This window comes from Hippocampus bargibanti, linkage group LG05 (assembly GCF_051943395.1).
Source record: "Hippocampus bargibanti isolate YZ-2025 linkage group LG05, ASM5194339v1, whole genome shotgun sequence".
Taxonomy (NCBI): domain Eukaryota; kingdom Metazoa; phylum Chordata; class Actinopteri; order Syngnathiformes; family Syngnathidae; genus Hippocampus; species Hippocampus bargibanti.
In genome coordinates this window covers 7,843,438-7,871,119 of record NC_142738.1, presented here as the reverse complement: position 1 = coordinate 7,871,119, position 27,682 = coordinate 7,843,438, and the positions used below count along the sequence as shown (strand labels likewise).

At 40.1% G+C, this 27,682-nt stretch overlaps 1 protein-coding gene across 3 annotated transcripts in view; it reads right to left on the bottom strand.

Moving 5' to 3' along the window:
- scaper (S-phase cyclin A-associated protein in the ER) overlaps window positions 1-27,682 on the bottom strand; it is a 69,687-nt gene that overhangs the window by 18,218 nt on the left and 23,787 nt on the right. For all 3 annotated transcript variants that reach the window (XM_088997008.1, XM_088997009.1, XM_088997011.1), the window contains exons 20-25: window positions 22,578-22,714; window positions 19,400-19,465; window positions 19,132-19,258; window positions 11,453-11,568; window positions 5,563-5,686; window positions 1,100-1,329 (exon numbers count right to left, since the gene is read on the bottom strand). In XM_088997008.1, coding sequence (XP_088853134.1) covers window positions 1,100-1,329; window positions 5,563-5,686; window positions 11,453-11,568; window positions 19,132-19,258; window positions 19,400-19,465; window positions 22,578-22,714 — 800 coding nt within the window. The remainder of the gene's footprint in view (window positions 1-1,099; window positions 1,330-5,562; window positions 5,687-11,452; window positions 11,569-19,131; window positions 19,259-19,399; window positions 19,466-22,577; window positions 22,715-27,682) is intronic.

Here is a 27,682-nt window from a genome sequence, read left to right as displayed (position 1 = left end):
CCTGCTTGTAAAATTGCGTGGTGTCTCATCACTTCCGTCGATGAAGTGTATCTCTACAACAAGTCAGTCACAATTGGGGGGCCCCTAAAAACAGGTGACAATGCCGATCTTCCATTGCAGCCCATTTGACACTTGAACCCGTTCCAATTGTTTTGACTTCTTCCTCTTTCGCAGACCGAGTGTGGTTGAAAGGATCCGTCCTCACGCTGACTGCTTTGCTCAACGTCTTCATAATGTTTGACAAGCCGCTTGGTGGTCGCACTTGGCGCCACTTTATATGAGCCAGAATTGAAAACATTCAAGGCTATGACAAAAGTCTAAAAGCATTGAAAGGAAAACTGAGAATGTCGTAATAAGCAGAGCCGAAATTGTGAGCCGCTTTCCATTTAATATATGGCGCGGTATAATGGGATTGTCAAAGAGAAAGCTAAAAATGTCTTGATCTTTTGTCCTTTCTCACTTGCTAATACTTTACAGAAGGCAGTCGAGGTAAATCATACGCTCATACTTGGGATTAACTGAGACGACGCCATTTTTCTCAAGCCCTCCCTTGTCTCCAGGGTTACGACTAGGTCAGTGGATGAGAGTGGTGGTTCCTTGCAGCTGCTCCGGCATGATGAATCACGGTTTATGGGAGGGATGGTGGAAAGGACGCTGTCTTCCAATGGGGCTTCTTCATGGGGGCAGGCCTGCCTTTCCTCATAGCCCGCATTTCTGCATCCCAGTCGACCTCCTTCAGTCCAGATCCACATGGTGAGCTCCAACGGCAGGTTCAAGGGGACCTTTCAAAGCCCTGCAAGTGCTTTTTGTTTACGCTACTTTGTGCCCACCCCTTTCGAAATTGATCCTACTTGAAATGTGTTATTCAGTGTACTTAGTGGAAAAATGCCAGAATACACGCTCATTCTCACATTACTCCCAATCTGACAAGACACCATTTGGTTTTTTTTTCTCCTCAAGAGGGCTCATGTTTTGTCAGCAAATACATCACAAGGCATACTATGGAAGATCCAGAGGCTGACCAAGTCTTACACCCACAGTTAAGAGACTATAAATCCACAAAAATGCACTGCTAAACAAATATGAAGAAGGCAAATACCTGATCAGGTCTTGTGTGCGAGTATTGAAGGATTCTGTGGCGCAGTTCTTGATCTTGGAATCCGGCAAAGAAATCAATGTGTTTTCCGTTTTTCTTGACTCTGAGGTGAGCGGAGAGAGGCACCCCAAGATGGTAGCTGTAGTCTGCAATAGGCCAGTGGTAAAACCCTCAAACACTTGTTTGTTAACACTGCGTCCAAAGATGGACTTGTCCTCATCCGGAACATAAAGCTGCAAAACAAAAACCACAAAGAGATCACGTTGAGGCAAACATGTAAAATACTAAACAAGAAATCTAACATTTTAGACATACAGTAAAGTCTCGTTATATCGATATCGGTTATATCGATAGTACTGCTTATTACGATACTATTTCTATGAACGCAAGGAGAAAATTTACATGCCGCAGGATCGGATATATCGATAGTCTGGTTATATCGATATTTTTTCCGACTCCCGAGAATACCGAAATAACGAGACTTTACTGTATTTTAATAAACTTGAAGGCAGACATCAGTCAGGCCAGGACAGATCGGTGCACTGCTGCAGAGAAAATCAAGTACAGAATACAGATGCCCCCTACTTACGAACACTCGAGTTACGAACAACTGTACATATGAACATTTTTGTTGTAACATATATTGTATTCCCTCTGGTTGTACTTGTACATATCTTTACAATGCATATATTTTATTAAATGTTTATTTTTCAGTAAAAACCAATACAGGTTACTTATACAAGCCTTAAACATACTTGTATAAACCTTAAACATACTTATATAAGCCTTATCTCTCTACACGAACGACTGCACCTCAACGCACCCAGCTGTCAAATTCATAAAGTTCGCAGACGACACCACGGTCATCGGTCTCATCAAAGACGGCGACGAGTCTGCGTACCGACAACAAGTGGAGCAGCTGGAGCTCTGGTGCAGCCGTCACAACCTGGAGCTGAACACGCTCAAGACAGTTGAGATGATGGTGGACTTTAGGAAACATCCATCACCACAGCTACCCCTCACACTATCCAACTGCCTGGTGTCAACCGTTGAGACCTTCAAGTTCCTGGGAATCACAGTCTCCCAGGACATGAAGTGGGAGGTCAACACCAACTCTATCCTGAAAAAGGCCCAACAGAGAATGTACTTCCTGAGGCTGCTAAAGAAGCATGGCCTGCCACAGGAGGTGCTGCAACATTTTTACACGGCTGTCATCGAATCCATCCTGTGTTCTTCCATCACCGTTTGGTTCGGGGCCGCCACAAAAATGGACAAAATCCGACTTCAACGGACAGTTAGGACGGCGGAAAAAATCATTGGCACCGCCCTACCCACTCTCGAGGACTTGCACACTGCAAGAATCCAAACTAGGGCGCGGAAAATCCTACTGGACCCTCCGCACCCTGCCCACCACCTTTTCCAGCTACTCCCCTCAGGCAGGCGCTACCGATCCATGCGCATCAAATCCAGCAGACATTTAAACAGCTTCTTCCCCCAAGCCATTAACTCTTTGAACTCTTTCAACAGTAGCCAAAATGGAACTGTATAGTGCCACTTAGCAGTTTTTTTGACAACGATACTAGTGCAGCGTGTTCTACCGGAAACAAATTCCTTGTGTGTTCTACATACTTGGCAATAAAGATGATTCTGATTCTGATTCTTAAAGGACAACCAACATTACTTTTTTGTTTCCTAACTGACATCAGAAAAACTTTTTATAGCATCTAAAATACGCAAAACACGCAGTATGATATTTTTAGTGAAATGCAAAACACCAATAAAAATGTGCAAAACACCAATAAAAAACTTAAAGTGTGCTGAAACTGCAAAAAATTGAAACCGGAAGTGGCTAGTTTCAGAAGGTCCTACCCTCCTGTTCATGGTGTCACGCCAAGACGTCTTGCCTTGCTCCAGAATCAAAACAATGGCTTCAGATTCGGAGAATATGCTTTCTTGTTACTCATCCAGTTATGAATATGATTCAAATAGTCCTGAAGAGGAAAGCAAACATGTTTGCAATCGATTAAAGAAGTTATTCCCTGTCATTTTGAGGTATCTGGGGGGGGGGAAATGTAGAACCGAAAAGAGGCAGAAGATGCCGACAAAGCTCCGTTGAAACGGGCTGATTAAGTCCTTACAATTTTTGTCAGCGAATATCAAATAGATGCTTGGTGCAACACACAAGGATTCACCATTGCGTTATTTATGTGTTTTCCTTCTAATTTCGCCATCAACACGGATCAACACGAACTTTTCAGACCAAACAAAGTACCGCAAAATGCATTGAGGTGGTGCAAGGTATATCCTTTCTCGGTCAGGGGCGTTCCTTCGGTGACGTGAGGACTCGTCACCAACTCAAAAACAAGACGTCCGGAATATTCAGCGCGAGTCTTAAAACGTAAAACATAGCTATATGCGGTGGAATCTTTGTCAAATACGCTCAGTAGAAGTCATTTGAAGCCATTTTACAAATTATGGACTCAACTTGTCCGGAGACGTCGGTTGTCCTTTAAATAAGAAAAAAAAAAACATGGATTCCAGTGAAAATAATTCTCCCAAGCCTTTCAAAACAGTCATGCATGACATCACACAAGACTGGCTGCTATGAATACAAAAATTCTACCTGAGAAATACATTTGTATAAGTTTTACAATGGTGACAATTTCCCATAGGGGTCTTAAAACGTAAAATATCGCTATATGTGGTGGAATCTTTGTAAAATACGCTCAGTAGAAGTCATTTGAAGCGATTTTACAAATTATGGACCCAACTTGTCCGGAGGCGTCGGTTGTCCTTTAAACATACATTCCATACAAAATTTAGCACTGAAGCAACTTACGAACAAATTCACCTTACGAACAACCGTTCGGAACGGATCTCGTTCGTAAATTGGGGAGCGTCTGTACTACATTTTGTTTACAAAATACCTTTTGGCATTTTTATGGCAATTTAAACTAGGTTAGGAAGTTTTTCCTCACCATTGTAAGTTTCCATTATGATGTAGAAAGTTATTTTTCACACCGCAATGAGTAACGCTAGATCCTCTGACTGCTTTTAATGGCTGGGCTGAATGCTGCCACTTGAGGGAAACTTAGAGCATTACATTCACAAAAAAATCTAATTTAAGAGGAGATTTACCCATAACATAGCAATTCAAACCCTATGACGTACTCAGTCGTGCACAACTTGCATACCAGGACACAAGATGCACATTAAGCACTGGAAAAGCGTTGAACAACATGCAATGCAAATAATGCGTCAGAATGCAAACAATTTGCTCGGTCAGGGAAAAAGATGTCAGTTGTAATAGTACTAGACATGTCAGTCAGTACAACAACTGCTGCGAAATGTTTTATATAAACCGAAGCACAGATGTCAGCCTCTTTCTCTCGTTGCCCGAAGGAAATATGACTGCTTTGAGTTGAAACTGAGAACAGAAATAAGAAATCCCAAAAGAGTTCAAGCATGGATGACAAACTAGTGCCTGCAACTTGTCCCGCCTGTGTTGCGAGAATGGCTCAGTTAGCTGGCACCGGGAGATGTTTGCCAAGCGATGAAGTTGACTTCTTACAGGGTGATGAAAGAAAAAGACCTGACGAATTACAAAGCCGCCTGACTGACTGCGCACGCAAATACTCTTTGTGAAGAGACTCTTCCGTGTTTTTTTTTGTGTTCGTTTTTAAATACAGAAGGGTTCTACTGAACAACCACAATTTGGCAATGAAACTTAAATGAAAAATGTGTGGGCTATTTATTACAGATTAACTCATTCACTGCCGGACATGTGCAAAAATGTGTCCATTTCAGTGCCAGGGTTTTTGTCATTGTCACTTGAGTTCCAGGACCCACAGAATACTGAGTTTTAGGACTACATAAACATTCATTCCAGTATTACAAACCTTAGACTCTTTTTTTCTGATGAAAGAAGAGATTCTTTCATCAGAAAAACAGTTAATTCCTAAATTATTTGGGTCTGAAGTTATCCGATCTTGAAATGGCGTACAAAATACAATACAGTACATACATATTGGTTTATATAGCGCGTTAACAACAGCTAAAGCTTGAACAAAGTGCTAACATGGAAAAAGGGGAAATGCTGCTCCCTTGCAGAAAAGAAAAATCATTTTCAGGGTCCATGGCCAGCGGTTTATCTGAGCCAAAGAACAATAAAATAAATCCTGAACAAATTCGGGAATGGCACTCAATGTCATATTCACAATTCCCGAATACATTTGTGAATAACAGTGAATGAGTTAAGGACCAAAGAGAGCTTTAGATACTGAAAATGTATTTCCATCCTAAAAATGTTTAAAATGTACCAAAATAATAACCAGGGCACTAAATTACAAGGAATTTCACAGGACACCATAAAACAAAAGCAACACAAGCAAAAAGGATGAGTATAGGGGAAAAAATAGGATCTACTTTAAATCGGAACTCACAAATGAAGCACTGTACTGACTTACCGTGAGCTGGTGAAGCAGCAAGTCCATGAGGAGAGCGATCTTGTTGCTGAACAGCACGTAAGAGCAGTTGAGGGGACAGCAGGAGCATGTCGAAAAGTATATACTCACAGCAACACAAAGGGACCTAACATAGAAAAGCAAGGGAAATCATGAATAAATAGATCGTCACAGATTGAAGCAAACAAAATATGGCGGTACCATCGTTTTAAGTCATTCAGTACCTGACTATGGAACTCAGAACGGTCACATCCAAAGCAACGCTTCCCATTGAAATGAATGGAAATGCCATGAATCCATTCAAAAAACACACATATTTTTTTGTAAACGGATGATACACTCACACTGAATGTCGGGAATTTAAACACACTATTCTGCATGTGTGCTTCTTTAAAAGGGTAATTTGTAGTGAACGGCGTATCTCAGTGGCAATGCGAGAGGAGACTCCCCGCACAAGACTTCCCCAAGGCAGCAGAAAAAAAAAAAATCTCTGTCCCATCTCGGGTGAGATTTTGTGGCATTTCCACTGAAGAGATAAAGCTGTTCTTAGCTGTTCCTTGCAGGCCCCGGGCAGCTTCCAGCGATAAGCTTGTCAGCTTGCTGCTGTGTTATGTGTGCTTAAAATGAACTCCAAAGAAGACTGATGCCTCAGATAACTGCAGTGACAACATCACCCCCACTCCAATTTGATCAATTAATATATTCCTATTATATAATAGGAATATATTCCTAACTGTCTATTTTAGCAATTGGCAACGTGGCGTGTTGTATCTCCACAATGGGGAGGGAGGGTCTGTCTCTCTCGTGCCGAAAAAAGCAGGCCGTGGTAATTTCAGTTGGTAAACATTTTGATATCTACCAAAGCTTTCACATCTGCTGCTCGTTTTCAGTCAAGCTATGCTGGCATAAGGCAAGGAAAATACATTAGGTTGAGCGAGACGCGAGTCACACAGTAACTTTGTTAGAATTCTCAAGCAGGAGCCAGCCATCTTGTGGTTTTCATATCATGTTAACACATTTATCTAAACTAAGACACAGCACAGTGGCAAACATTAAGTCAGTTTACAAAATGCACTCAGGTGTGAGAAGTAACAAAAGCACACACAAGAGATAATAAAACAAGGGTGTGAGCGGCCACGTTTGACATTATTTGACAGGGAAGAGATGATCATCTTGGTTTGATAAGGGGAGAAATGTATATGTGTTCTTCTTGTACTCAAACATTGATTACACGGGGAAAGTCATTAAGGTTGCACAACTGTCCATGTTTATATGTTCCTCTTGTGTTTATTATTTGCTTTGTGTTGACTATTATGTGAAGCGCTTTGTTACAACTGCAGCGGTTGTGAAAGCGCTATATAAATTAGGATGCATTGTATCGTAATGTATAAGTTTGTATGAAATCATAAAATGACATGCTGCACACATCTTACAAAAACCAAACTGTGGTAGCCATGGACATTGGCGCTTGATGTTACCATGATGACAACAAAGATTTGTTTTATTTGTCGATTTTAGCCTCATATGACATAGGTGGAATATCCTACCTAAGCCTGAATTTAAAACATTGCTTTCTGCCAAAAAACTATCAACACAGTAACGAGTTGTGTTCCTTTATAGTGCCATGTCGTGTGCACTTCTGGCATAGTAAACAGTAATAATAGCAAGAATAATAATCCTTTTCATATTAAGCGACTTTCAAAGCTCTCAACTTTGATTAACCGTATGTCTATTTCCTTTCTCTTCAATTCATCCTGTTCTTATGATGCCAATCTAGACCTTTTGGCATTAACAAGTCCCTCCCCCACCTACAAATGTAATGAGCATGCAATTGCTTTGTAATGCAGCTAATCGGGCTTGTCTTTGGTCATCTCCGAACAAATGAGGAGTCTATCAAAGACATGTTTGTCTTATGCCCTTACACCAGCTTGTACAATGAAGCATCGCAGCGATCTGTCTTTGGTTTCCTCCCACCTAGTTGAGCTTGATGAGGCAGACACCCGATATGGCACCTTCTATCCCAAAAGCCATTTGTGACTGCTTCGGTCAAGACATTTTGAGCGACAATTTGGTAAAGTGCTAAATCATCTTGTCTCATGTTTCTCAAACATATTGTAGGAGGAGCGGTAGTTGACAACTGGAGGTAACATTCCGTAATTCACACCTCCATGCTGGTTCTGATTGTTGCTTTTGCATGATGCAAAAAGTGAGCAATTCTGTTCTTGCGCAGAGATCGGATTATGATCACAATTGTGGTGTAAAATTACAATTCTGACTAAATCAGGAGATCTAGGGCAGAATAAACAATTGACAGCCAAATTAACCTCACAAAACAGGGATTAACATTTTACCTGTGAAGCTTTGCGTCAAATCCTGAGGTGGAGGAATGACACATACCTGATCAACTTTAACCCCAAGCTGTAGCCGCCTGGGTGGCCTCTAGACTTTCGCATCATAGGGTTAAAGGTGTGGGGATGTGGACTTTTTTTGCAATTTCTGTTAGCGTATCACTTTGATGAGAAGATGAGAACTACTCCGTTCAAATTACTGTATTTTCTGGAATATAAAGCGCACTTTAAACAAATTACATATTTAAAAACATTTTCCATGCATAATGTGCACCACATTATAAGGAACAACTTTAATGGATGACCTATTTTAAAACGTTTCCCATACATAAAGCGCACCGGATTATGAGGCGCATGGTCAGCTTCTGAAAAAAACATTTTCGTTTAGGTGCAAGGCGCACAGTGCAGAAAATACGGTAATTTAATAATTGATATGAATTAAAATTTAGACACTAATGAAATTGATGTCACTGGCAAGTAATTTCGGTTTTTGTCATCAAAAAGATTTCTCTATGCCATTTATAAAAGACAGCAAACACGCAAAAGGCTCTTTTTGTCGCTGCCTTGGTTTATCTACCCTGGGATCTGTGCTCCTCCAGTCTCACATTTCTCACTCTCTGTGTGCTTCTTATGTGAGCAGTCAACCTTGGCTGAAGTAAACCGGCAGAAATCTGACCAACTTCCAGATCAGGTTGAGTCACCACCTCTTAAACAGGGAAAATTTGTGTTCAGGGGAAGAAAACAAATCCTAAGCCAAAATAGAAAAGGTGAGGAGGAAATCCAGCTCCTTTTGCTGTCAAACAATCCTTTCATTCACTGCTATCTAAATGACATTTAATTTGATTCTACTGCTGATCACTCTGATACCCCGGGCGATTTTAGGACGTTGACTGGTTGTTGCTTTTAAAGCTGACCGGGTTAGGTGGTGGTGGGGTGATCTGATGAGCCGTAACGCAGTGTCACGGACAAACTCAAAAAAAAAAAGAGAGAAAACATCCTGAAATAAAGCCACTGGTAGCAGGTCTAATTTCACAGGATACATTATGTCATATGAGACAAGAGGTGCAAATACAAATCAGGTTAACATGCATGTCAATGGACTCCTAAACCCTTTGATGTAGATCCCACTGATAATGTTACCATCATAACAAAATGTTATCAATCATGTGTTGGGTATATTGATAACAAGATCAATGATTCAACAGTAGCCAAAATGGAACTGTATAGTGCCACTTAGCAGTTTTTTTGACAACGATACTAGTGCAGCGTGTTCTACCGGAAACAAATTCCTTGTGTGTCCTACATACTTGCCAATAAAGATGATTCTGATTCTGATTCTGATTACTCAAGACCGCAATGTAGTGCACTGCGAAATAAAGTCTAATTTGCTTTTTGTGTATGTTAAATCCCAAAAAGTTTAGCAGTCAACATTGGGTTACATTAGAACATGAGTGAAAGTTTGCAGAGGAATTAGTTCATTAATGTAATGCTAACAGGATGGAACATCCCCGGGGAGAAATATGGCCAGTGCATCACCGCAGTTGCCATCCTTTTGGGGTTGTAAAATTGCTCTGCTCATCTGGCAAGGGGATGGCGATCAATACGCCAGCATCACTTGTAAACCGATAGCGCAAGACATACTCTGGGGTTTGTGTCTACATGGTGGTCCATTATGACGTGTAGCCAATCAGGCTAAGGTCAGTGACAAGTTGACAGCTGACTGCTTTTCTCTTTGTCAGTTAACAGCAACACTGGTTTGAAAAACTAAAATATTGTTATGCTGACATTGCAAAGTTACTATTGCACCTTATAGATATATGTATTATACAATTACAATACATTTCATTTCTAAAATCTGAAGGTCACTTTATAGTCAAAGGACAAGTTTTTTTTCTGTGGGTGAGCAGCGTCAGCCACACACGCCAGCTAAACTTAACCTGGAATAACTCAAATAGATTGAAAGCTAACTAGCTAGCTACTAGCTAGATCGCAGATAGATAATAGATAGCTACCTATATAGCCAGCTAGATACCTAAATAGCTAATAGATAGCAAATAGATAGGTAGCTACGTAGCCAGCTAGATAGCTCGTTAGCTAGCTATACAGGCAGATAGACAGCCAAATAGACAGCTAGATAGCTAGTTAGCTAGCAATATAGCCAGCTAGATAGTGATAAAGTCATTAGCAGGATGTGACACGACAGGAAGTCCAAGAAAAACAAAATGATGCAAAAGGAAATAGAAAAGATGTTTAAAAATGTTCGTATAGCGAATTACCTTAACAATAGAGAGCTGGATAGCTAGATAAGAAGAATTTAACAGAGGAAACTTTTCACACACGCACTACCGTTACTTCAGAGCAATGACCATGGTGGCTGGGGAAAAAATATTTTTGGGTATAACACCATAATGTTTCTGTGGCAATGAAGCATCATCATTTTTATGAACATTTAGGTCAGGTACAGTGAAACCACGTTTGAAATATAGCCACTGAAACATGAAAATTGATCAATGACCAATCAGGATCAATTTCCAAAGCTATTGGGCCATGGCCGAGGGGATCTGTATGACTGCTTAGAATACTGCTATCAACTTTCTTTATTTTGGCAGACGTTCTGCTATTATGAACTCAAATAAGCCATGGACTTTTCTTTACAAGGTTACGGGTTATACGAGAGTTCAAAAACAGTTAACTGAATTAAACATAGAAATCATCTGTCGAGGATTCTCTATGATTGGGATTTTTGATTAGAACCACCGCCCCTAAAAAAATCAATAGACAAGTGATGCCTTTAAAAGCCTTATACATAAAAGAATGTCTCCATTAGCAGGGATTCAGAGACCACTAAATGCTAATAAATGGAAGAGGAAGGCCATTTTGCTCCATTACAGAGTTCCACTGGGAAGAAGGGCTGCCTGTGTCTCGAACATTATCTACGGGAAAGCCTGGCAAACGGCAGACCTACAACTCAAACATACCCTGACCTCAAAATGGCAAATAGGACAAGTTGCCAGAGTAAAGAATGAACCCAGATTGATTGGTCAAAATGGAACCTCTTTCAAATTTCTGTGAACACAATGTTAGTCAGTGATGCATTTTAAGTATATTTATTGAAAAGCAATTATGAAACACTGATTTGTTCGCGATAAACTCTCTGAATTAGAGCAATTAGGACAAATGAATCGGACAGGAACAGCGTGACATCACTGGAGGTTGTCAGCCAAAAGATACAGCCCACAAAGTGAAACTGATGACATGTATGACATGAAAAGTGGTCAGGAGAGATGAAAAATAACCACAAATTGCAAAGACATGCAAAGGTGATGTCATTATCGATATTTTAAACATTGCTACTTAGAGGATTTAACTTTCAGGCAACACAGGTCCGCCCTCGCCCTTTTTCTGACAACTAAAGTTATCTACCTGCAAATTGCGCAACCGGAAACCAAGTGGTGTAAACTACACTAATAAATTGCGTGCAACTGAAAATGACATTCATTCGATCAAGTGCATTAGCCAAGCACAATTTCAAATGTGGTACTAACTTGTAAGGAATACGGGGAAGGGCGGTGGGTGAGGAGGCTGCAGTGACGACCTGCAGGATTTGCTCTAAAGCTGATAAGCCACCGCCCACTTGGAAGGCTACTTGGTCTGCGGTGTTCTGAAAGGAGGAAAAGAAAAAACACAAAGAGACAGAGAAAAACAAAAGGTATAATTAAGACAATCAAGCACAGACTGGTGACATGGCTCTCATGGGGGCGAGACTCTCTTTCTTCCAAAAGGGGCGAGGCAGTGAAATTGCAAACAAAGTATAACCTGTTTGAGCTCAAACAAACAAATTGACCCCTTGTAATCAAGTTTCAATAGAGGGCAAATATCTCTGTTGGGAACATGCCTTGAGTAAGACTACGGTGGTCTAAAAAAAATGTGCCAGACTCCAAAAAAAAAAAAAAACTGGGGTTTTCTCTTTCTACATTTTTGTATTTGATAAAACAATAAAAAAAAAATAGGATGTGAGCCATATCTTCTAAAACGGGTACATCCTTTAAAAGATTGTTCAATCCTACCGCTGAAATTAAAGTGGACAATTAGTCAGTACAGTGATATCTTGGCTTACGAACACTTAAGCTAATGAACTTTTTGCCTTACGAACATTAAATTCGCGAGAATACAATCTTGGCATACGAACTAGTTTTCGGAAAACACACGGAGCGCCATAAAGGCTGGCGGACTAGTACCGGTATGCTAAGTCGACCATTACCACGTGTGGCGAATGGGGTTTCTGTGTTGTCTAAGCAACGATCTCAGGAAATAGAAGAGGTTGAAAAACTTCTGTTGATTTGGATTAACAAAAAGCAGATAGTAGGAGACTGTATGTGAGGGTATTATCGCCGATAAAGCACGGCCAACTTCACTCGGATATCGTCACGAGGCAACGACATCAACGACCATAACAAAGGTAAATAAAACAACTTTATTATACAGTACAGTTTATTTCTTTAATTACAATACAATAGCACATTTATCGTACATAAAATAAGGTATATTTTTTGTAGATTACGGCTTATTTAGTAGAAAATTGTTTTATAGGGATCTGGAAACGGATTATTCTCATTTTAATGGTTTCCTATGGGAAATTAATGTTTGGAAGACACACTTTTTGCCTTACACACACTTTTTGGGAAACAATTAAGTTTGTAAGCTGAGGTATCAGTGTACGTATTTGGTTTCCACCTTCCATGATTCTTAACAATGGGGAAAAAATGACCTGGAGTGATATCTTGGTAAAAAATAAATACATCCAGACACTGTCCCTATTTCAGACTTTTCAGCATCGGTTAACACTGCAATGTTTCCTTCAATATGAAAATTAATTTGACTATTATGGTTAATATTGTTGATTATTGAATGCTGACTGGAAAGTTGAGTAAAACCAAGGTGATTGCACCATCGACTGCATTTGTGTGGAGGTTGATCGGGAGGAAATAGCTGTAGGTGTTTGATGCTGAAGGACCTACTTTGCACGACTTCAGTGGACCGTGTTACCTTGAAGGTCACCCCACCTCCTAATGAGGTTACGGGCTCCTTATTGCTATGACAGCACTAATATCCAGCCACTTCACAGCGCTTTTGTTCACTAGATGGGAAGTTGCCAACATGCCTGAACACATTAGAGAGCCAAGCGTTTTACTAAATTACACATAAGCTCTTCATCTAACACTCTGACTCTGGACAAGCATGTCAAAAGCCTCTTATGGTCGAACATAACGAAAAATGTCCTAAAGAGGGTAATTTGGGCAAGGTTTCCATTTTTGTACTAACTCAAGAGGGCAAGCTAGAATGTCTTGCGTCAAATCCACTGGGTTTCAGACACAGTCCTCTCAACTTTCCTCTCAACACACTGAACTAAAAGCTCCCAATGTGAGGCAGCTCTTTCATTGAGGCTTCTTAAAAAGTACAGAAGGGGCTTGACGGGACCTGCTGGCTGGCTCCAGTAAAAAAAAAAAAAAACAGACAGTCAATGAGCTAGGTAGCTAGCAAGCTAACTAGCGTGGTATCTTCTGATGACAGATCTATCTAGTTGTGAAAATAGAACAAAACTGTCTGGAAAAGAATATATTCAAATTACATAATCAAAGTAGCTAGATTTTTGTCTCTGCTCAAGAACATCTGTTTGAAGTTAGCGTTTGAATTAAGGAACAATACTTTAATTAATATTGCTTTCGGTGTCTGTAAGGAAATGTAGCTGGACTTCAGTCCGCCGTTAGCATTTGCATTGTTAGTTTAGCAATTATTTGCAATTCACTCAGCACTTGGTTCAGTAACACACGACGACAAGTGGACCAGCAATAATACTATATGAATTCATTTTGCGCTAAATGGGGGAAATAACTGGCTTACAATTTAACTACATTGCTACATCTAGCACCCATTTATTTATTTAATTTTTATTGGTCTGGTCACCTTTAAAAATACAGTTCATGATCCCTTCCATTTATCTGGATCAATTTTAACCCCTAAATCAATAGTAACAATAGAGGAGGAGAAGCTAATTTATCTTTCTTGAAGAGAACGGCCACCAAAGGCCAACCATTAAGACACAAGTTAGAAGGATGGCTTCTGAATAATACAAGAAGGAGAATCTTATTCAATTACTGTCCAGGGTCAACTATTGTTACCCCAGCTGATGAGAAGGCAGCGGCAGCTGCTAATTCCTGCACCCATGTGGACAGACCAGCCAGATTGCATTTTGTAGTCTCCTCCCACCAGACAGTTTAATTACATGGAGAGGAGGGAATAGCCTCACCAGTCCAGCTTGACCAACAGATGGACAAGCAAGTAGTCGAGTTGATACAAAACTGAAAATCTCACTCTTTGTATGAAAAAAAAAACGGATTCTCATCATAAAAGCTTGAGAGGTCTAAACAAAACAAAAAACTGCAGCCTAGTTGGTGGCTAACTGCAAGGGGAATTTAATTCATTCAGAGCCAGACGATATGCAAAAATGTGTCCACTCCAGTGCCAGGGTTTTTGTCATTTTCACTCAAATTGCAGGACCCACAGAATATTTAGCTTTAGGACTACATAAATATTCAATACAGCATAAGAAATCTTAGACTCTTTAAGTTAAATCCAAAATTATATGGGTCTGGAGTTATCTGAGCTTGAAATGGGGGCAGCTGTATAAAAGTCAAATACTGCCCCTTGTGGGAGGGAAAATCATTGCCAAAGGTCTGACCAACACTTCATCGCCACCCCCTCCAAAGAAAAAACAACAACAAAACCCGAACAAATTCGGGAATGACGATCCACGTAATGCTTTTCAATTGAAATGGGAGTGAATGAGTTAATCCAGATTTGTGTGTGTATGTATTGGTGTAAAATCTACATTTGTGAATACATCGAGATGGGATTGTCATTATTTCAGCATTTGTTGTTTTTTGTTTCTTTTTGATATTTTTCTGTTCCATGACATTTTTCAAATGTAAAAGTGGTGTTTTGATTAATTAATGTTATGAAACACTGGTCGAAACAATAACATGACTTGGGTCTGGGAAGCTGAGGGTCACCACACAATACAATATATATTGATTTATACAGCACTTTAACAACGGCTGAAACTTTAACAAAGTACTTAACAAGGACAGCTATCATATACAGGTAATAAAGTAGTCGCAAAGATAGTACAAAGCACCAGGGAGTGAAACCAAGATCAAGTGAAATGCTCATCCGTACAAAAAAGACAAGACAATGTCACTCTCTGTGACTAAGAAGCACTAACAGAATGCCAATGACTGACATGTTTTTTGTTATTGGGTTCTTTTGACTTCAAGATGTTTTTCTACTTCTTTCATTCCTTTCATCTTCCATTCAACTTTGCTGCTGTGAAATGAAAATGTATCCACTGCGAGACTAATAAAGGTAAATCCAATCCATCCCAATGAACAGTATTGCAATTTTCATGCTTGCTCAAGCTGTCATGTTTCAAAAACATCTAACAAAATACGATTTGGTATTTGTCAATGTAAATGAAAAATAAATGTAGTTTAAAAAAATGCCATGCTTTGCTGAGCATGTGAATTCATAACTTGTTTTCTGAATGTATAATTTCTTAATTAAGATGAGCATGTAAAGAAATGTACTCACTTTGCTGACCGTGAGCCTTGTACGTGTCTGACCTTAAGAAAACACACTTTTAAAGTTCAAACTACCGGTACTCCTTATATGGCACAAGCAGGCTCTGACAGCCGGCATTGAAAAGGCAAATAAAGCGCACGCTTTTAGGTACTCACAGGTCCATGTTATTGACATTTTCTTATGTGGTGCATATTTTCGGACAAGCTATAATTGAAAACACTAATAAACACTTTGGGCAGTTTGTAATGATAATAATGAGTGTGTGCAGGGAGGGGGGAGGAGCAGAAAATTGGAAAAATTCACCTCTCAATCACATAGTATCGCTAGAATTAGGTTTGACACAAAATAAACCATTAGAGGCCACAGAGGGAGAAACAAGACGGGTCAGAGCGAGGCGGCATAACCTCACGAGCGGTGTTCGTGTGTGTGTCTCAATAGGTGGGGCCAAAACAGCCGTGCTGGAGGGGAGTGTCGGGTGTTGTCTACAGAATTAGCAGAGAAAGTGGAGACTGAATCAGATATGAGGCAGAAAAACAAATCCGTAGGTGAGTCAGTGACATGAGAGATGCTTGTTAGGTCAAATAATCTAAACGGCACCGACTTGAAGAGGCCAGACAGCCATGCTGATGGAAACTGTATTTATTTGACTTTGTCCAGGGATTAGAGAGCAAAGTGTTCCTGCGACTGCTTCATTTGCCAATCATGTTTCTCCACGACTCTACTTTTTGTGAGATGGCTTGAATATATGAGATTTAAAATCGAGATGAGAGACAAAGTCCTTGCTTTGCCTTTTTGACACCAACAGCAGCGCTGGTGAGGGGCGCACATCTTCAGTGGCCCACTGACCTCTGACCTTATGTTAAGCGGGCGGAGCGGAGTTGCTCATTGCCGTGACAGCCTTTGAGCTACAACACAGCTGACTCCTCCTCTCTCCTTAGAGGAGGCTGTGCCAGCCAGTACTTCTTTCCAAGCATCCCAGGGGAAATACGATAATGGTATCTCCGGCTAACCCAGTTGTCACTGATGGTACTCCATAATCTTTCTATTCTGACGCCCACAGACACGCTGTGGCATGGTGTAATGGCGCAAACCACAAGTTGGCAGGAAATTTATGAGTCATTACAGGAAGTGGGCTGTATATTTTCCTCATCATAAACTTGGTGGCAGGTGTTTTAATGCCTTCCTTCTGCGCAAATTATTATTTTAGTTTTTTTTTACAGTTGAAAAAATGCCTGAAACAAGTTTCAAATAAACTGTAGCTGGAAATACAAGGCAAAGGTAACTATATTGAATATAGCTTTTCATTTTGGCTTTATTGAATACGACTGGAACAGATTTATAGTCATGATCAATTGCCATAGGTCATAGCTTTTTGAAACCTGTTCATACTTATATTGGATAAATTGCTTGACAGACTACTAATTTTGGCACATCCATGACATTTTGGTTGAGTTAACACTGGCGAATGCACCTGCCGCTGTTCACCCGCAGAAAAAAAATATCCTGTGACTGTAAAGTGTCCTTGAGAGTTTTGAAAGGCGCTTATAAATGAAATGTATTATTATTATCGCAAAAATTTAGTGGCATTTTGGATTGGATTGGATTAGCCTTTTATTAGTCTCGCAATGGAGTAATTTACATTTCACAGCACACCGGCTTCACAATGCAGAGGTCGCCGGTTCGCGTCCCGGTCCGGCCTCCCTGTGTGGAGTTTGCATGTTCTCCCTGGGCCCGCGTGGATTTTCTCCGGTTCTTTCGGTTTCCTTCCACACTCCAAAAACATGCATGGCAGGCAGTTTGGCCACTCCAAATTGTCCCTAGGTGTGAGTGTGAGAGTGACTGTTGTATGTCTTTGTGTGCCCGGCTGGCAACCAATTCAGGGTGTCCCCCGCCTCGTGCCGAAAGACAGCTGGGATAGGCTCCAGCAATCCCCGTGACCTTAATGAGGAATAAGCGGTAAGGAAAATGGATGGATGGATGGGGGAGCAAAGTGATGAAAGTAAGAGGAGAAGTAGAAAAAAAATACAGGACCTGCTGCATAGGCAGCCACTTCCGCGGCACAATCTTGAAGTCAAAACAACAACAACAAAAAACAAAGAATGTGACACAACACAAATGACCGTCATTCAATGTAAGCACTTTCTACACCATCTTCGTTGTAAGGAGCAGTAACACTTCATCACTACTTCGGGGTTAAAGTAGGATGAAAAGATAAACGTTTTTAAAAGTGACGGCAAACTGAGGGCAAAATGGTGTCGCTACTGTGCTTTGAATCATTTTATTAAAACGGCATCATGCAGATTTTTAATAAGGCGGAGATTGATATCACTGACATTATTGATGCAGTTAATGAAGGTAAGCGACAAAATTTGTGGAAAAATAATATTTATTTACCTGATCGAAAAATACTCCATGTGAACCTGAATTTTGTTCTGGAAACATAACTAATTTACTAAATTATTCCCTAAAATAATTTTGATGACTGAAAGGACTGTGAAAATATGCAAAACAGACATTGTAATGGGCTGCAATAATGCATTTTGAGTTGAGCAAGACAACAAATTATTTACCTCTCAATCACATAGTATAGCTGGTATATTTAAGAAATCTAAGCGTAAATGTCACGCAGGGATACTGTTTTTTTTTCCTTTTTTCTAACTCGCATTGTCAGAACCTGTGGCGTCTGAGTGGTACAAACCACAGACGTAGCGACAATGCTAACTCGCGTGCCAGGAAGAACCTCTATTGGTACCATATGTACAATCAAAACATAGTTAACATGGTCTTCATTAGTCAATAACCAAAAGCAAGTGTCTTCAGAGTAAGTGATACTTGGGAGGGTGAGACAGAGGGAACTGAAGCCAAACACAACTAATGACCGAGGAGACATGCAGAGTGTGTCTGTTATGATCCCGCGCCAGGTTGCAGACGGCTCCGCCGACAGCCGAGCCCCAAAATCGGGACTGTTGCTCAAAAGCCAGCACGGGGACGGGATGAAGTTAAGTCAAATTGGATATTGATACGGCATGGCTGAATTAATTAAAAAACACAGAAGGACAAGAAGATAATTTGTTTAAATCAGTCATGTAGTTTAAGTCGCTAAGAAAGTTTCTTCAGCCAACATCATTACTTATTTGAAGGTGTTGGACGTTTCGCTTCTCATCCGAAGAGCTTCTTCAACAAACTAAAGTTGTGCTGGCAACTCTGGCCTTATATATATATATCCCTAATGGACAGAGGTGGCGGTGCCACACCTCTACTTTGATAGGTCCCTGCTCAAAGGTTGGGGGGAGCATTAGATTACCTCTAATGTTCTATGCCTGGCTCTGATTGACCTATTAGCGCTGGTATCACCTCACCAGCCTAAGTTTACGTGTGGTATCGACCTAAGAAGTCTACTGACAGACATATATAAAGCCAGAGTTGCCAGCACAACTTCAGTTTGCTGACAAAGCTCTTTGGATGAGGAGTGAAACGTCCGACACCTTCAAAGAAATACAGATGATGGCTGAAGAAAAACCTTTTCATCAATGGACCGCTCCTGTACGACTGAGAGCCTGCACAAACGCATTTTGTTTTCAGATACCTGTTTCTCCAAGATGCGCGAAATCTCCCCCAAAGTTCGATCCAGACTGGATACTTTATTGTTGGCCCATTGGCCGCTATCTTGGCCCTGCAGTTGTTTTAAAAGGTCCTTCACAAGGCGTTGTAACCTGAAAATATAGTGGAGATTAACACATCTCGCAATTATCCATCGCAGATCGAGCCATTAATTAATTTGACCTAAGTATTCAAATATTGAACATTTTTGAAAACATTTGAGATTTATGGGGGGAAACAAACATTGGACCTACTTGGCTTTGTACGGGGAGTCAGGAACTTGCGTCTTTGCCTCAAACGACGTCTCGTATTGCTTTGCTCTGGAGAGGTAGTACAAATGAAGAAAAAGTTTTTTAATGCTAAAGAAAAAGTATTTAGGCTTCCAGTTGAGCAGGTTGTGGAGGAAAGTGCAAAAGGAAATAAAATGTTCAAGCCAATTCTGTTTATTTGGCCTGTCAGCAGAATGGCTCAGACACTAGTGCCGATCTCAAGGCAGGAGCATTTTGCTGCCAGAGACTAAATTCATGATTAAACTATAATGTTAATACTTTCTCTCACAGAACTCGAAAGACTCGCAGATGTGAAGCAGCAAAAATTAAGAAATAAAAGAGAACATATCAAAGCTGGACCATTGATCATGATTTTTTAATTGAAATTGTCACCTAGGACAGTGCAATTTTACGTTTTGTATGTATGTTATGATGATAAATTTGAGCTGGTAGGACACAAAGATAAAAAAAGAGACATTTTTATTGTTATCTTAAAGGACAACCGACATCTTCGGACAAGTTGTGTCCATAATTTGTAAAATGTCTTCAAATGACTTCTACTGAGCGTATTTTACAAAGATTCCACCGCATTAGCTATATTTTACGTTTTAAGACTCGCGCTGAATATTCCGGAAGTCTTGTTTTTGAGTTGGTGACAAGTCCGTACGTCACGTCACTGAAGGAACGCCCCTGACCGAAAAAAAGGACACATTGTAGCAGTCCTTCCATCACGTCAATGCATTTTGCTGTGCTTGTTTGGTATGAAAACATTGTGTTGCACCAAAAAGAGCCAGACAAGAGAGACCAAGCTCCATAGAAGGAATTTATCAGCCTGTGGAAACGGGGTGATTAATTCCTCACAGGAGGTTGGTTGCCATTTTCTGCCTCTTTTTTGGTGATACATTTCCCCCCAATGTTGCCTCAAAATGGCACGGAATAAATTCTTTAATCGATTGCAAACATGTATGCTTTCCTCTTCAGAACTATTTGAATCATATTCATAACTGGATGTGTAACAAGAAAGCATATTCTCTGAATATGAAGCCACTGTTTTGATTCTCCAGCAATGCAAGACGTCTTGGCGTGACGTCACGAACTGGGGGCGGGACTTTCTGAAAATGCCCAATTCGCAGCTCAATTTTTTGCAGATTTTGGACACTTTAAGTCATTTTCATTGGTGTTTTGCATTTGAATAAAAATATCATACTGCATGTTTTGGGTATTTTAGATGCTATAAAACGTTTTTCTGATGTCAGTTAGGAAACAAAAATGTGATGTCGGTTGTCCTTTAAATACATGTATTATATTTATTTAGTTATTTATTCTATTATCTAGCCCGGTAGTCGAGTGGTTAGCACACCGGCTTCACAGTGCAGAGGTCGCCGGTTCGCATCCCGGTCCGGCCTCCCTGTGTGGAGTTTGCATGTTCTCCCCGGACCCGCGTGGGTTTTCTCCGGGTCCTCCGGTTTCCTCCCACACTCCAAAAACATGCATGGCAGGCAGATTGACCACTCCAAATTGTCCCTAGGTGTGAGTGTGAGAGTGACTGTTGTATGTCTTTGTGTGCCCGAAGACAGCTGAGATAGGCTCCAGCAACCCCCGCGACCCTAATGAGGAATAAGCGGTACGGAAAATGAGATGAGAGATGAGATTCTATTATCTAGTTGTGGGGGGCAGTGCTCGTGTCATGTCGCTCACGTTTTAGCAGTTAATCTAGCCATAGATGTAAACTTCTTCTTTTCCTTTCGGCTTTTCCCATCAAGGGGTCACCACAGCAAATCAGTGTCCTCCATCTTCAGAGGTTTGATTCACATGTTTGTTTTGGCCAAGCTTTTACGTTGGATGCCCTTCCTGACACAAGCCTCTGTATTTATCCGGGCTTGGGACCTCTGAAGATGGAGGACGCTGATTCGCTGAAGGGAAACGCTGAAAGGAAAAGATCTGAAATCCATTTATATCCTATAGTCAAACATTATGTTTCAAGAGGGTTCTGTGCTGTTTTTTTTGTTTTTAATTGCCTTTGGGGGCTTGCTGCGTTTGAGTGCAAGTCCCAACAGGGCTGGAGAGGGAATGAAGGAGAACAGATACGGATCATGTCACTTTCTCAACACCACAGAGCGTCAACGAAAACAAGAACAGCAGTATATTGTGACTGAAGCACCGGGCCAGAAAGACATGAATGTCTCAGGCTGTGGTGTTAACGCTTTCTTTTATAAGCAGAGATGATGATTTTGATGACGATGACAAAACAAGATAATATTACTTAAGAAACGCATTACGTTATTAAAACTGCAAATTCCCCCATTGTGGGACTATTTAAAGCTTTCTGATTCTGATGTCACTTTATAAAAATGCCATTTCCCCCACATAATTTACAAAATATTTTCTCCTCACACAATGACATAGATAAAATGGTCCAAGTTCATTGCACGTATAATAATCTTGTCTAATGTAATCGATTTGGTGCGTATGGATCGGTTGCGGCCGCCTGAGGGGAGTCGCCGGAAAAGGTGGTGGGCAGGGTGCGGAGGGTCCAGTAGGATTTTCCGTGTCCTCGTCTTGATTGTTGCAGTGTGCAAGTCCCTTTTTTAAATACTTCTTAAACGTGTTTACATTTTTTTGCGGACAAAAATGAAAATATTCATTCTTAGACTAACGATATCCCTGGCCTCTAAAACCGAAGGAACAATTGTGGACACCAAAAGCTAAAACAAAAAACTAAATAAATAGTCTCTTTCACTCTTTATTCTGACACCAAGTTAAAGATCAGATTCATGATCTACTGTACATCAACATTGCTTTCGAATTTGTTTATTAGTTTAGATTTTTTTTCATAAAAAAAAAATCAATAGCCAAAAGGAAGAAAATAGTCAAGGATTTACCACGCGTACTGTACAGAAAGAGATGTGGCCAATGGCAGGGTAGCAATTTGTTGGAAAGCTTTTTCCAAGTGGAAGGCTAGGCCCAAGAGACCGATCTGCAGTTTTGCCTTTTAATCATCGAGAGTGGTCATAAATTTTGGTCTTTAGTGTTACCTTGTGGACAGTCATGGATGCTTATTTCTTTTTTTTGTTGTAATCACAATAAAAATTATTGCATCACTTTTGTCTTCTGTGTCTCAAGATGGGAATGAAGTGATGAAAAGAATGAAAAAGACACTGACCTGGAATTCATCCTTGCACGGAGCTTCTTGGCCTTCTTGCGGGCCTTTTGCCTCTCTTCGTTATCCTTTACACTCTCAGAAGAAACGGAGCTGTCAGTCATGATGTCCACAATGTATTTCTTTAACGAAAGATGCTCCTAAAAATAGTGGAATACAAGTGGAATAAATTTAGATTTTTTTTAAATAAAACAATTTAGCAATTGCCAACTAACACAAACTATCAATTGTTTTTGTTTTCTATTCAGTTTACATAAAAATAAAATAAAAGTTAGGTTAAAAGAAGAGAGCCAACACGGATTTGACTCGTGTAAATATTCCTGTGAAACATATGAATGTAAAACTATTGCATTCTGTAATTACAGTCCAGGCCCCAACCCATGAACATGCTTTTAGGCGAGAGGAGTCGCTTTAACCATTTTTGTATTTCCATCAAGTCATTATGTTGTTATCCATCACACCTGAGGATAGGCCGCACACATAAAAGGACTCCCATTGAGATGCCTCTGTGTGGGCTCCCATGGCCTTTGGTGACAAGTGTTGGTGCACCTGCATGTTAAATGGAGTGGAATGTAATACAGTTGTCATAATTAGTTAAAGGTTGTGAAAAAAGCTAATTTCCAAAATACAATTGCTTCTGAAAGATGATTAAATTGAGATTGTTTGGATCAGCTTATGGGAATAATTGTAAAGTAACGATCAGTGTATTAATAAAGTGGTAGATTTGAAATATTTGTATGTGATGAGACAGTCTTTGTTGGAACTACTGTTCTAGGTGAATTTGTTGATGCACATTGATACAGCTTGATGCGAAACACATTAACTCATTCACTGCCAGTGACAGTGTGGACAAATGTGTCCATTGCAGTGCCGGGGTGTTTGTCATTTTCACTCAAATTCCAGGACCCACAGAATATGGTGTTTTAGGACTACATAAACATTCAATGCAGCATAAGAAACTTTCATCAGAAAAAAAAAGAGTTATTCTCTAAATTATATAGGTGTGGAGTTATATGAGCTTGAAATGAGGGCGGCTGTCCAAAATACAATGTAAGACATACATATTGGTTTATATATAGCGCTTTAACAACAGCTGGAGCTGGAACAAGGCGGTAACATAAAAAAAAGGGAAAATCTGCCGCCTTGTAGAAGGGAAGAACATCGCCAGAGGCCATGGCCGGCGCTTTATCAGCACCCAAACAAGAAAAAACAAAACCCAAACAAATTGGGCATGGCACTCTACGTCATATTTTCAATTTCTGAATACATTCGTAAATGGCAGTGAATGAGTTAATAAAGCGTTATACAGTATTTGAAATATTTTTATGTGATGAGACAGTCTCTTTTGAAACTCCTGTTCTGGGTGAATTTATTGATCCCTATACAAAACATCACAATTATTATAGATTATGCCTAAACAGGATTACAGTTATTAAAAAAACAGAACGAAAAAATTTACATTGACAATGGGATGAGTGTACGCTGGCGCGTGTGGCTGCCTCTGCTCACCCGCAGAAAAAAAAATTCTGTGACTGTAAAGTGTCCTTGAGAGTTTTGAAAGGCACTTATAAATGAAATGTATTATTATTATTATTATTATTATTATTATTATTATTATTATAATTGTTAAAGTCTCCTCTCACCACTATTTTTCACCATCTGTTTCTTCATACAGGTCAGTCATGTCCCATAACCATCGATGTGATCTCACATGCGGTCCGTAAACTCTGTGAGAGGCTATCCCATGAGCTTGCAACTCACCTAATGGAACCGTTTCAATAATGCAACCGGAACATTTGTCTAAAATACATCCTAACGGTAAACTGAAATATTATACTGCTGCATAAGGGAAAATGTTGACAGGCAGCTGTAGATGCTTTAGCAAATACAGATACGGTTATTACAAAAAAAGATTTAGGATAAACTCTGTGGCTCGTAGAATGTTTGAGGCAGTCAAATATGGTGACAGACTGTGTCTGCCATGGAACCATTGTCACTAAATAGCAAATACACCAGCCCGAGGGCTGCGTGGCGGCATAATATCGCGTATTGCCTCTGGTGGGAGAAACACGACCCGCCTCTAAACATCCCTCCCTTTCTCTGACATGGTCAGAGCTATCATAGATCTCAAAGGGAGCCCTCACAAATATATATTCTATGGGATATGTTCACCCAGTGCCTCTTGTGTCGCTCACAAAAGGCCCAAGCGGGTAGCTTTCCATTTGGCGTTGAGCAAACAGCTGAATTTCATGTCAGCGACTAGACGATAAGTGATGAGGACAATGGATGGTGTTACAGTCTACGGTGGTTCGCATGACATTATTTTGGATCAAACTACGTCCTTTGGATGACATTTCAGCATGGACATGTCATAAGTACAAATCTGACACCAATGTTTTAACTGAAACTTTTTCCTTTCTTGAGAAAGGCAATTTCAGCACTGGAAAGGTGTCGAGTGTCAGATTTCAAAACAGCACGAGGGGAGTGAGAGGGAGACTTCAGCTGGCAGTCTTGATATTTCAGCAAGGTTCTCAATTTAGGGGGCCATAGAAAGAGCGCCGAACAGACCTCCTGGACTTATCGGATCCTTTGGGAGATCAGATCACTTCTTTGCAGCCTTGTCCCCCCCCCCCCCATCCCCATGTTGGACAACCCTACCAAGAGTACGCAGTGTATAAAGACGATCAATAAATATGGCATCTGACTAAAGCAATTTGGAAGCACATTAAACTGGGGCTGGGGAGAAGCGGGGGGAAAATGTCAGACAAGCCTACATTAAAACCAAGGTATCACATTAAACCATCCAGGTAATGATTGATAAAACTGATTCATTATTCAATATATTTGTTTCCATTATGGCCTGCTGCTAATCCTTGAATTTTCACTTTAATTCATGAGCCTCTGGAGGAGACAAAATATAAAGACATAATTCATTGGCATCAGCTTGTGTGGGAAAACCACTACGTGACCTTCTGCTCAGAGGAGCCAACCGTCTTCATTTCAATTCAAAATATTTCATGACAGAGAGCGTTATAATAATAATAATACATTACATTTCAAGCGCCTTTCAAAAGTCTCAAGGTCACTTTACAGTTACAGGATACGTTTTGGAGTCAAAGTCTTCAAATGAGCTAGCAGCGGAAGGATTTAAATAGTTGAGACAAAAATTAGGTTTGAAATAAATAATCTGAGCCGCCACTTTGGAGTTCACCTGTTCATCTTAATTCACTTTAACGTATGAAGAGAGGGAAAAAAAGTAAATAAAAAATTCCACCTGTCAGTAGTTATACAGACACACAAGCCAAAATAACCTACAAGCCTTTAACATGTCCTTTAGAAGGGCGCTTCTAAACGAAATTTATTATTATTATTATATTATTATTATTATTTAATTTCCTCATTGTGGGACGATTAAAGGTTTTCTGATTCTGAAAGGACAAACTTCCATAAAGGATTTAAACATGCATTCAAATTAATGAAGTGCTTATATATGTATTTTAGTGTAATCCTTCCAAAAGTGCTTTTGCAATAACTTTTTACACAATGCTCTTGTAATCTGTGATTATGCAACCAGGTACCCAGATGTTTACCCATTACGTTCTATGCATGTGAAACATGTAGTCCGATGTTTGGTTGAGTTATTCTCGAGAACAGGCATACCTAAAGAGATATTAACAGACCAAGGTACAAACTTTATGTATCACCTGATGAAAAGCCTTTATAGCCAGCTTGGAGTTAAAGGAATAAGAACCACTCCTTACCATCCTGAAACCGATGGTCTGGTTGAAAGATTTAATAGGACATTAAAACAAATGCTGAGGAGGAAGAATAGGGACAAAGGACAACCTGGAGAGCAGTGTTACCTGGGGTCTGCCGAAAACTGATATCAACTTCAAATAAAGAAAACTCACAATACCCTTCCTGCATCTGGCTGAGTGAACTTTTATCAACTTTCCACCTGCTTGCTGTCTCGCCGCACGACATATTCATATTCATAATTCTATGTCAAAGGGCTATTTGTCACTTTTCACTTTCTCTTGTCAAAATGTTTTTTCTTCTTTTTACATTTTTCCACAAGTTTAATTTGTATTTAACCGTTATTGTTATCATCACAATTAATTCGATTTATAGCTCCTAAAACAGGGATCGGGAACACATGGCTCTTTTGATGATTGTATCTGGCTCGCCAATAAAATTAAATACATACGTACATATTGTCGCTTTTTCACTGTTCATTTCCCGTTTGGGCGGCAGTTTGCGAAAAGCGCAATTTTGATTGGATGATACTGACCTGGTGGGCGTTGATGTGGAAACATGTAAACGGCCCTTTTTAAATAAGCGTGACGAGTACAAAAAAAATGACGACTGTCGTACACTTCAGGTTGAATGGACTAAATGATTCACCTTTGTGGAGAGAAAAGGTTCTGCCGTGATTCTAATTTGCAATGAAACAATACCATGAATGAAACAGTTGAATATCAGTGGCATTTTGACAAGCCCCATGCTAACGTAGCATCAATATACTTCTGTGAGAGACAACAGAAAGCTAGCGTGAAAGCTAATGAGCAGTGTGCAGGCTAGCTAGCAGTAACTTCGCCTATGGACCCGGCAAGTTGACATTCATTCCGATCCGTTTGGCTGGATTTTTTTTTTACCAATCATAAGGCACGGAAAAATAGTCATATTCATGGTGAGTATTATCACCAAGTTATTTTAAATAATACAGTCTGACATTTTGTTGAAACCACGTGCGTGGGGTGTGTGTATGTGTGTGGTTCTCAATGAAAAACGTTTCTAAATATTTTACTTTTATGCCTTCCTTAGTCAAAAAGGTTCCCGACCTGTCCTAAAAGATGACCTGTGTTCGCTCTACAATTGGGGAAATGTGTCAATTAAAAAAAAGGCTCATTAACGTGATTTTGATTGGCCATTTTCTCACTTACTGAACCGTCAAGTGGAACAAACTGACTTCCGCTAAAATGAAAAATACCCCAGAGGAAGAGCGGTGTCCATATCAATTATTCTCACAAGAGAGCGTGGAAGAAAAGCTTTGAATGAAAGAGCTGGTGGGGCCAAAGGTGCTGCATATAGCACCAACAGTTGTCAAC